The sequence below is a fragment of the Branchiostoma floridae genome, chromosome 1, assembly GCF_000003815.2.
Source record: "Branchiostoma floridae strain S238N-H82 chromosome 1, Bfl_VNyyK, whole genome shotgun sequence".
In the NCBI taxonomy this organism is placed as follows: domain Eukaryota; kingdom Metazoa; phylum Chordata; class Leptocardii; order Amphioxiformes; family Branchiostomatidae; genus Branchiostoma; species Branchiostoma floridae.
This window is the reverse complement of record NC_049979.1, coordinates 22,102,949-22,114,154: the sequence shown is the minus strand read 5'-3', so window position 1 is coordinate 22,114,154 and position 11,206 is coordinate 22,102,949. Positions and strand designations below refer to the sequence as shown.

The following is an 11,206-nucleotide window of genomic DNA, read 5'->3' as shown; positions in this document are numbered from 1 at the left end:
CTGGAATGTGTATTATGAATTTGTATTGCAAGGAATGATGGGATAATGGCAATACCACCCTACGTAGTTGGCCCGAGGTATTGCACCCTTCAACTGGGCCCCACGACGTCATTCAACACACAGGCCGGGACGCTAGGTTGAATTATTCCTACGAATTACTCTTGATTAATTTCCGCCGATAGAGAACTAGGCAACAGGCCGTTCATGCAATGAGCTAATCCTGCAGCTACGCTGATGTAACCAACTGCTTTCGGGCTGCAGATTCGCTCAGGCGTTTCACGGGAATTTCAGCATTCTGCCTGTTTCAATTAAACAAATTGATTCGGAAGCCTGAGGTTCCCGCCAGCGTTACGGAATACCTAGTGATACATTCTAAGTCCTTTCCTTCTTCACCGTTGACCAATGTAGGGCCCGATCACATTTATCGGCGATCCTCGTACGAGCGCAAACTAAAGGTATCCTTGCGACTGCGTGCAAACATCGTGCAAAATCCAGTTGTCTTGTTACATGGAAAAGGCTGTTTTAGATCCGGTGGTTGGTTCTATTACAGCTTGGCTGAAACATTCTCAATCGTATTGCAATCATCAAAATCATACGGAAAAAAATACCGCTCCTTTTCTCACATTTGTCACAAGCTTTTAGGCAGACTCTGTGTGTCCGGTCAAAGAAGGTTGAAGAATCTATTTCCTGAACTGTTGACCAACTTCCTCCAGCACGGTTTCATCTGGAGGTTTCATCAGAGGCTTCCAGGTCCCCTTCATGAACATGACTTTCGCAAAGTTGAAAACTACGAATCGATAGTAGCTGTTCAATAAAACACGGCAGGGACGGGAGATAATTAACAGTGGGCTTCACTGGAAGGAGTTATACTCTGGCGGTGGAATCGCTCAGTGTAAGACCATGGATTTGGGAGGGTTTTTGCGCTTCCATCCAGGATCACTTTGCATGAACGAGCCTTGGTAGTTGGAATAACCGGCACAGCAAGGTCTTATTAAGTTTTACATGGACTGTGAGCTTCAGTTATATCTAGGGCTAAGACTGCCTTCCACTGCTCCAAGAAAGGAAGACAGAATAATTCATGAAATGCATAGTGAAGTATATAGATGCCGTCTAGCTTGTAAGAAAATGTTGGTCCTCTGCAATAGCGTTTTGAAGAATATGAATCGCTGACTCAATCGAAAATATTCCCTCTCAAGAGCAAAATGTAAAAGTGACCATCGTGTCTCCTATATCTACAGGTGCCCCGTCTGTGCAGGTGAAGCCCCAGGACAGCCTCCCCGCCACCATGGGCGACACAGCCACCATAGAATGTACCATCCTATTCCGACCCGTCCGCACAGAACATCTACTGGACATACATGGACGACAAAGGGCAGAACCAGACTGTTTCCAGCGGCAACGGCGGCTACAGCGTGGCTGAGGAGGACATTGCAGGTACGATTTGCTTCTTTATTTGTTTACTGTTGTTTGTTTTGTAATCAAACAAAAATCTAGGCTAAGCATCTTACTATTTCCTACATTTGTCGGACCATGTTCCATCTTAGACCCATCATGGTAATACTTTATTCCATGCTGCAAAAAATTCATAGCAAAAGACAGTACAGTTAAGAAAAAATTCAGTTTTGACCCATCATGACCTTACGGCCTTAACCACGCTGGTTCTGCCACCACCTTGTCAACCTTAAACTTGGCCCGGTCTTTAAAGTCTGGCCTGAATCCACGGTGTGGGATTGAACCATGCTGACCCGGGCTTCTACACACATCAGCACGCATAGCACTGACCTCTCACGTTCACATGTTAATGGCACAGCGTGGCGGTGGTCTAATCACTATGCATAGGCCGTGTGTGAATCAATAGTTCTTGCATGGATCACTGAGATAAACACCATACTGACATAGCAGACCCACAAACGTCAGATTATCAAATACTGTGTTACAAACATTCAACTGCGACGCGCAGTGTTGACGTCATTGGTTTCACATTCGAAATAGCCAAGAAATTAGGAAGGTACTGCAGAGAAGCTATAGTTTCACTTGATATTTAAAGGTGTACTTTACGGGCTTGTTTTTGTGATGGTGTTTTTGACATCCGGGGACTTGTTGGTCAAAGGTCAGGTCGTGGAGGCGATGATGTATGCGGCCGATTCATCACGAAGATCGATCGGTGATAATGTCGAATCTTTTATGGTCCTTTCGCAACCAGGTTACAAGACGGGTAGTTTGTCTATCTGAGGCTGTACTAATGATATCTGACATGTCTTAGCATTAGATACAATGTAGAAGGAAGTGTTGTAGGCAGAAAAATAGATAAGCAATTGAGAATTCATAACTACTGCATGAAGGTTGTTTTTGCCATGTGCTAGGCATGAGCGACTCTGATGTATATACATGTATTACTGAAAAATCCCAGAACAGTACAGAATGTCACCAAATACAGGTCAGAAAGCCACACTCGTCCCAAAGATACGTGTCGATTATGGTCAATGGCAAAGATTTGGGAAAGCACCTCCTCTGACCATTGATTTGTGGCCAAATTAGCCGGGACAGTAGGTTATACATGTACCTTTGCCTCAAGTAAACCGAAGGTAAATAAAACCTCCTTAAGTCTGAAGGAACCATACGGGAAATCATCTGCACGAAAACGCAAGTTATGCCTGAACGATCAGCCTTATGGAAACGCACAAACCCTAACGAGTCAGGAAAATCAAATACATTTACTCGAAACACTAACTGATACTTCTTTATGCCAGATTATTGCCTTTCGTCCCGGGATCATTCATATCATGCACTCTTCTCATCTATGCTTTATTGTATGTTATAATTCAATAGGCCATAAACAGTCAGCCGGGGACAATGATACCATCGAGGTACGGCGAAGCATTTGAGAGTTTTGAACAGTGTCATAAATAATTTGCCTCGTTCAACGTCTCCGGAGACTCGTAGGGAACTTCTACATTTTGTGGATCGATGTACCTTCGGCTGCGGGGGCGTTCATAAAACCCAGTCTTCATCACGTCCCGGGAAGTTGAGAAATAGCCCCTGTCACCCCGAAATACGTATTGATGGCCGCAGATCTGATCACCATAGCCTCTATTATAGTAATCCTGTCGACTGTCGCGTTTGATGGGTCATCGCCACGCCACGATATATTGTTTCTCCACGTCACAGGGTCTCATACCGCCGCCCTCCGGAACAGATAGTCATCTCTCTCCTCAGCAAAATTAATGACGCCCGTCGTTTTGTCTGGCAAGGGTTTGATTCCAATTCCTGCTGGTATATTACAAGAGATAGAGGCTTCAAAGCGCCTACTTTAACCACCACTTGCTGATGTTTGGTCAGTTGTTTCGCGGATGTTTTGCAGCAACTTTAATACATAACCATAAACGGCTGGGTTTGGCCGGGGGTTAACTCTTTATACAGGTTGAGCTCCCCAATCTGAAAATGGAAGCCGTCATATATGACGCCATGATCCGTAACTGAACCTGGCAAGTATTAGAATAACTCCAAGCTGAGAAGTGCTTTAGCTCCGGGTTTTCCGGTCGGTCCTTCACAATTCTGTACCGCACATTCCATCGCAACCCATCCCTTTGGGAAATCACTCTCACACACTCCGTAAATGCAATAGTTCAGCCTTGTAGCCAGAATGAATGGGCCTTTCATCCAATCTCTTTTATGCATACTGGCAGGTGTGTAGGAAGCTGGCAGTAGTTCACTTTCCAGGAATAAACATACATTTCCGGCTGCCAATGAGTCTATTGTGGAAATGACCTGTAATCTACGGGAAGTCGTGCGTGACAAAACATCGCGGCGGCGGAAGATTAGCAAACGTTGATCCGACAAAGTGATAAGCGGTTTGTGGTCTACCGAGATGACAGGTTGTTTTATCGTCATATGATGCAGTATTGGCAGTACGGGGACCTCCATAAGTAACCTCGAAAATGCGCAGTTAAAAAACTGGTCCAAGTAAACTCATGGTAAGGGTTGTAGTGCACCTTAGATTGGATCAGCAACTGCAGCAACTGATGTAGTGGTTATTGCAACATATAGACATAATACTTGATAAGGTGCAGGCCTATTTGAAACGGAAATGACTTTGACTGGAAATGGTGTCACATCAAAGCAGTAGTTGTTGTGCAAAAGTTACATCAGTTCAAAGACATTGCCCCTGTGTATACAGAGACTATGTTGTTCCGCGTGCCAGTTTGTTCTTCTGTGTCCGTAGTTCTTTTGGATAATTTTAGTGAGAGGGAAGATGTGTCACCGCAATTGTCAGATTTTAGGGGGTGACAGGAAGTATCGGACATGACAGGTCACAGGGTCATCAATGGTATTCACAGGGAGGTATTGTTTTTGGTCTGTCTGTTTGTGTTTTCGCAGTCATATATTTTCCATGTGCTACTTAACTTTCATCAAAAAGTGACAGGAAGTAACCAAGGGACACATGGTTTGACAAAAACATAATTTGCATAAGCAGTGAATTTGCATAAGCAGTGAATTACAAACAAATAAGACATACAAAAAACTCAGATAATTCACGGAGGCGTGAGATCTTGGAACTCTACTACAGACCCACCGATGCCGGATAGCTATTGTCGTTACGTATCCAACAGGCAGACAAAGATAACGGCTCTGACCAGTTAACTTGCAATTATCCTAATAACACTAAATCAACCCTGGAATCCACGAAGCGTACGAGGCCATCGCAGATGGCTCCAGATCGGGACTTTGGTCCATCAATCGTGAAGCACCTTAACGTATACAATGATGGCTTTTCGAATCAAGTGCAGCGATTGTGCTCGATGGAGTAGACCTGTTGCCAGCAGCTTAATCATCATCATCAGCATCACTGGCTCCTTTTATGTGCCTCTGTTGGAAGATGTCGTGTGCATGACTAGTAGTGTATCCGTCTGTCGACGTGACCAGAAGATACAAAAGGGGCACCGCAACACGCGTGTGCATGAAGCTTGAAATGGAGCCCGTTAATGCAGAATACAGGTGATCGACGGTCCCAGTTGACTGGTATGTTGATGGCTTTGAGGCACCCACACTGTCTCACTGACGCGTGTTTCTGCATTTTAGAAATGAATGTGTCGCGCTTCCTTCCTAGAATTCTTCTTCTTCATGAACCATCTATTTCAACCAGGATACTCGCTGTAGAGTTTTAAGGGCTAGTCTAATTGTCATGTCTGTTTTAGGAGCGACTTTGTACATGCAATGATTTACATTTACGAGTCTGGGACAGGCATAATAGTCAATGACTCGTGCTACGTGACCTAGTGACCAAGTCAAGATCTATGCAGTCGTTTGGACTGAAGGCCGGACTAGGTCGGGAAAGTAACCATGTCTATCTATTTCTGTATATGGTCACAAATAGAATGATTACACACTGTTATTGTGAATATTGCGAATGACACATAGTATCGCCTTACTTTAGGACTTAGTTACAGACATCGCACTCCGATGAGACCTAGGGAAAAATGTGTTTCCGACCCCAGAAAATTGTTTATATTTTTGTTTGCACGATGTCTATCTGTCTATAACCACAGTATGATGTAGATACAAGAGTCTTGACGTACTGGTATATTGCTAAATTTGTCGACTAAAATCTAGAAATAATAAGAATCCCTACCTACAGGCCATTTTTAGAACCCTTATTGGAAACACCAAATTAATTTTCCCATGCCTTATTCCGAGGTATAATTGCTACGTATTACCAGACAACCCTGTTGGAACAATTACGGCTCAGTTAATTGCTGCACGCCGTGTTTACCGTGAACGTTAAGTCTACTTTGTGGAGCTCATTTGAGCAACAGTTCTCCCAATTAGCAAGGAAATGCAGCTGTTCATTTCCGAGGCCTGGAGAAACGAGAGGCGGTGAGCAGGCCAGGGATTCATGCCTGACAGACTAGACTCATTAGCCTGGCCGTGATTCACAAGCACTAGTAGCAGTGCTCAGGGCAGGGAATGGGGCACCGAAGGGGTGCTGGTATGGTCTAACCATATGGAATGGATAGTTGCATCTTTTTGTTTTGGTAAAAAAAATGACATGCCTATCGGGGGAACATAAGTCCGATGTTTGACTGTCATTACAGCTACCAAATATGTGATCCAGAAATTTTGTACTGTATCAAATTGTCAAGGGCCGCTTCAGATATCATATATTTGACTGCTGTGGATCACTGGGTTTTCCGATGTTTAGGCTGTGATAGATATTTGTGTATAACTGTTGTGTTGTTGCTTCTGTTGCAGACGGCAAAAGAAAAAGCACCTTGACGATCTCAAATGTGAACTCTGGACACTTCAAGGTGTACAACTGCATAGCGGAGAACAACATGGGATCGAGTTCTCAAGCCATTTCCGTATTGGAACAAGGTGCGTATGTTACGGTGGTGTGTAGATGGTGGGCTGTAGTTAGACGCTTGCATCCTCTCATTGGTCCGCCGCTTGTGTGTACATACATGTATCAAGCTACGACAAGGCTGCAATCGTGCAATCGTCCTCCTCGCCGCGTTAGCGCTTGCCAGCCGTCACCAGCCAATCACGTCGCCTCCTACGGTCAAGAGGCAACGTGATTGGTTGACAACTTCCCATCCAACAACAGAAGGAGGAGTAACGTTATTTCATTGGCTGACGAATGGCTAACGCATGCGCAGCGAGGACTGATCGCATGTTCTCGATATACACAAGCGGTGGGCCTAGCCTGAGTGAATGAACGTTGGTGGCTGCCAGGGGTTTAGGAGTGAGGTGGGGACCGCTGCACTGCCAGAGTTTGTTTTCTCCAACCAAACTGCCGATAACAGATGTCTTGAGGCCCAAAATGCAGTAGGCTGCAAAGACGCCGAAATCTGTCTACTCTTGCCATAATTGCGGATATAGTTGCTTAAACCATAACGTTGCACTGAGTTTTCCAAGGATATTAATCGGTATATAAATGCAGGTGCTTTTATCCGCATGAGGAGAGTTCGGCTTCTGGGTGCTCAGGCTTTTTTGCCCCCCTCCCCATTCAACAACAAAACACTTGAAAATTAACGTGTCATTCTTTGTACATTATTGAAGTGCTGAAAGAGATTCCTGAGCCTACCCCTACAGATGTTTATTTTACAACGACTCGAAAAGGCAAGTACACATCTTGACGGCCCGTTGGTGGATTATGGTGGATTAAGAGGGGACTTTGTCATACTTCTGTGCATTATTAGAAAATTGTGCATTCCGATAGAATAATTTGGAAGCAAAACCCTGATTTGATCCTCTTTGATGACCATATTATCCTATTTTTATCATCTATAGTCATAACTTGGTGGGTGGATATACCGTTGTTTTATAGCTTTTATGTTCACGTGCACGGCTATCACTGACTCGTTATGTTCCCATTATTGTCTTTTACAGAAGTTATAGGCGACGGAATGGGGAGAAACGCAGGTAAGTCCTTGTAACGCAGAAACACCCCCATGTGCACCATAAGGGGGTGTCCACTGTAACTCCACTCAATGATTCGGCGTATATTGTGAGGATATGAAAACTATTTTATAACGGTTATAAAAAAAGCAAAGGCCAAGAAGAAAATATGAGATACGCTTTTACAACCCGAAGTTGTTAACAGCATGTCCATCCAGCACAACGTCTAAAAGGGCAGGAGTTTGTACTGAAATTAGCCATAACTTTAATACAGATTTATCATGTCTACATGTACCAGTTATCAGGCATAAGGGTGTGCTGATATCGGTGCTGTAAATTTCACCTAATGCTTAATCATAATGTTTACTTGCTTATGAAATCAAAATGGCCCAATAAAGTGTAGCAGTAATGTTTATGGTATCTGTACGTCAGGTCGTCTTCGTTACAAGGCTCGCAAAAATGTGATAAAAGACGGCACTTACGTATACATGTTAGATGGGGGTATGTTGTATAAGCTCAGAAGGGCATCACGATAATGAGGTTCGTCCCCTGGTTGTTCAAACCAGTGACACACTCCGTCGCACACTGAATGAGAAATCTGCAAGCCTAATCAAATGAGTCAGTTTTACGTCCTTCGGGGGTATCAAAGGTTATAGCCAACAGAAACGGACCACAAAACGTAATACAAACTTCAGGACAAAAATGGACATGAAAGCGAGTTCACTGGCTGGAAACTAAGTTGAGAAAATCGATAGCTACACTCTTTCTTTACTAAATTTGATTTCTGATTCAGCTTATTGCAAGCACTTATTAGTTTACAGTTTAATAATATCAGCATGAATCAGTTAATAGGATGTCACACCTTTATTGCTTGATAAGCTCTTAAGTAACGTCATTTTAGAAAGTTATCAAACTTTAATTTCGCACGTTTATCTGTTACTAAACGTACATGCAGATATAAATGCATAACTGAAATTCACGTTGACGTATAGTCATTCACTTATAGTTTCACCAGTATGAACGACAATGTTGTGTAAAAAAGTTATTCTAAAGTTGCATGACTTATGTTATTTTCCTGTGATTTATATAAAATCACCATGCACAGGTTGACTTTACTGAAAAAAACGACACAAATTTAGAATGTGAAGTAATGTATTAGTGCACCTGTGCTTTGTGCATGCGTGGTTTGGATCTTGTTTTATTGCACACAGCCAGCTGAGAAAGTATGTGTACAAAGTTTAGGATGGCGAGGCGGAACCACAGGCCAGCCGATCTGACCCCATCACGTCCTGTGTTCACGCTTGTTTTCCCACAGGGGTGTCCATCCCTGTTCCCTCCCTCGTCCTGCAGTTAATGTTGGTAGTGCTGGCCGCTGGCTGGAATAATGCAGGAAACTTGCCTGGGTATGATATCCACATCTATGTATATACTCTGTTCTCTCTATACCATATGACCACACTACACATCTGCGCATACATTTGCATGTCTTCTCGGTTATCTCCTGTCCACAGGGCCCCCGAGCTCAGTAGCCATTGTGATCGTGCTGTTAGTCTTGATTTTGATTGCGGTGGGCTTGGGTGCTGGAGTCTGGTTTGCAAAGAAGAAGGGCTTCCTGAAAGGGCTCTCAGGTATCTCACCTCACCAAAGGACGTGGCTTCTGCACTGCTACTTCTGTCTTCCTAACACTCCTGTCTTTTCTTCTCTCTCTCTCTTTCTCTCGCATTGTGACAGTGGGGTGCTCCCAGCGTGTGCCGCTGCCCTTTCATTCCCTCATGCGCACTTGTCAGCACCACATCTCTTCATTTCAACGTGCTCTCTTCGGTCGTGACATGCCATCATATGTACTTTAGTTGCATTTTAGTACTATTTATTGATTGATTGACATTTGTAGATTGGTGTAGTACTGAACCCACGTGAATATTACACAACTGTCTTCCGAACGTTAGTGCTTGCTTTTGATGTTTTTTACACTCAATGGGCTATTAAAGTTATATTACGACTGGATCTTGTCGATTTTAAACCTTTGCATATTCCACAGAAACTTACTAAAAAGAATCAGAACTTCAAATATAAGCTGGTTCACGGATTAAACTGTGCATACATAGCGAAGTGCATTGTATGTAATATGTCAAAGTTGAAAGCCCCGGAGACATAAGGAAATACGTCTGGATATGTATCAGGCATGATCTAGATAAAACCTGTTCAGACGTTAATGCCTTCATCTTTGACATATTACCTACAGTTCAGCTCACTGCGCATGCGCAATTTAACCCGCGAATCGGCTTATTGACTTCAGCAACTCATTCCAATCCTCGACGATACAAGCAAAATAACGTTCAGGGACGGCGGTGTCATTTTGACCGTAGAAGACATTTCATTAGTGTTGTAGCTTCACAACCCCTCATGATTTTGCCAAACTTGTGGTGTATTCTCCATGGACGGACGTGAAACAACCAACGATACCCAGAACAATATCGCACAGACTCAAAGGGAATTCTGCATGACTATTTCAACACACTGTATCAGAGCCCATCTTGGCACGCCGTCAGTTGCAATTAGATTCACAATCATGAAACTCACCAAAGTCCAATAGATAACGGAGGAAATGTCGCTCAGATTGGTTAGGTCAGTCTCATTGGCGATAGTCAAAACTTTCTGCGCTGAGATAAAGTGCCGAGGGCAGAGGTGATCCGTGGGGTCAACTCCACGGCTTCCTGTTCGTATCGAAGTCCAATATCTTGTGAGATGCGTTGTTCCACATCCGCCCAAGGGTCTTCGAGATGTGCTTTGTGAAAATATATATTGGTGTGCTTCTTTGGGCTTTGTTTCTATTCATAAACTATTAGATTGGATCTTTTCGACTTTATCCCAGATGTTCGATGGGAGATGTGTCGGTTTTGTCGTAAACTTTTCCAACACAGCAAAAACAGAAGTGGAATGAAAATTTGAATGTAAGTAAGGGCACGGTCACATTTGTCTTAAGCAGTCGTACGATTGTCGTACGTCGCAAGATAGCTAAATTTCGAAATTATGATTCTCCCAAGAATTCCCTCAGTTTGCGATCGCACGACAATCGTACGACGAATGTGACCGGGCCATTACTTTGAATCATCCATATCTGGAAACATATCTGAAAAAAGGGAAGAAAAACACACAGAAAATCCTCGCTCCACAAACATATGCTGTGAGCTTGGCTTGACGGTTGGTTGTTTGATACAGGTGGCAGTAAAAGTAACGGGAATGTGCAGAAGGACCAGCAGAAACAAAGGTACGTGCGAGAACATGTACACTGGTAACTGAGACATTGTGATAAAATGTCGTACAGGTGAAAGATTGTAGTAACGAAAATGTGAGCGTTAGGCGGATAAGACACTTGTTTTAGACAAGACCCATACAGTACATGTATATCTTGTACATCATATCGATGGTTAGATAGCACGAGGAAAAGGACAAGGAAGGAGGGGCGGCGAAGAATCTTTAAAAACCATATGTAGTAACGAACCACAAAGGAAAGTTGGAACACCCAAATTGTTACTGAACTTCGAAGATGCCGTCTAATTGAAAGAGGCCAGCCTTTCTTGTCGGCCTTTGGATATTTTTTCTTCGTTGTAAAAGCTCGTCTAGTTGAAGCACGAATAATGGTAACGAATCTGAACATGTGCTATTAACGAACTGGCATCCGCCAGAATAGATGGATGTGTTCAGTCAAGACATGCTGTATGGATGGGTGATTTCTGTCTCCCGGCATACGCCCTTCTGCCCCCTTTCCCCTTGTAGTTCGTTATTATCCGTCTCCTGGCTGAAAAGCAAT

At 43.5% G+C, this 11,206-nt stretch overlaps 1 protein-coding gene across 2 annotated transcripts in view; it reads left to right on the top strand.

Annotated features, from left to right (window-relative positions):
- LOC118416867 (hemicentin-2-like) overlaps positions 1-11,206 on the top strand; it is a 47,263-nt gene that overhangs the window by 35,100 nt on the left and 957 nt on the right. For both annotated transcript variants that reach the window (XM_035822152.1, XM_035822147.1), the window contains 5 exons: positions 1,239-1,434; positions 6,250-6,372; positions 7,387-7,419; positions 8,711-8,798; positions 10,615-10,663. In XM_035822152.1, the coding sequence (XP_035678045.1) occupies positions 1,239-1,420 (182 nt within the window). In that variant the 3' untranslated portion in view covers positions 1,421-1,434; positions 6,250-6,372; positions 7,387-7,419; positions 8,711-8,798; positions 10,615-10,663. The remainder of the gene's footprint in view (positions 1-1,238; positions 1,435-6,249; positions 6,373-7,386; positions 7,420-8,710; positions 8,799-10,614; positions 10,664-11,206) is intronic.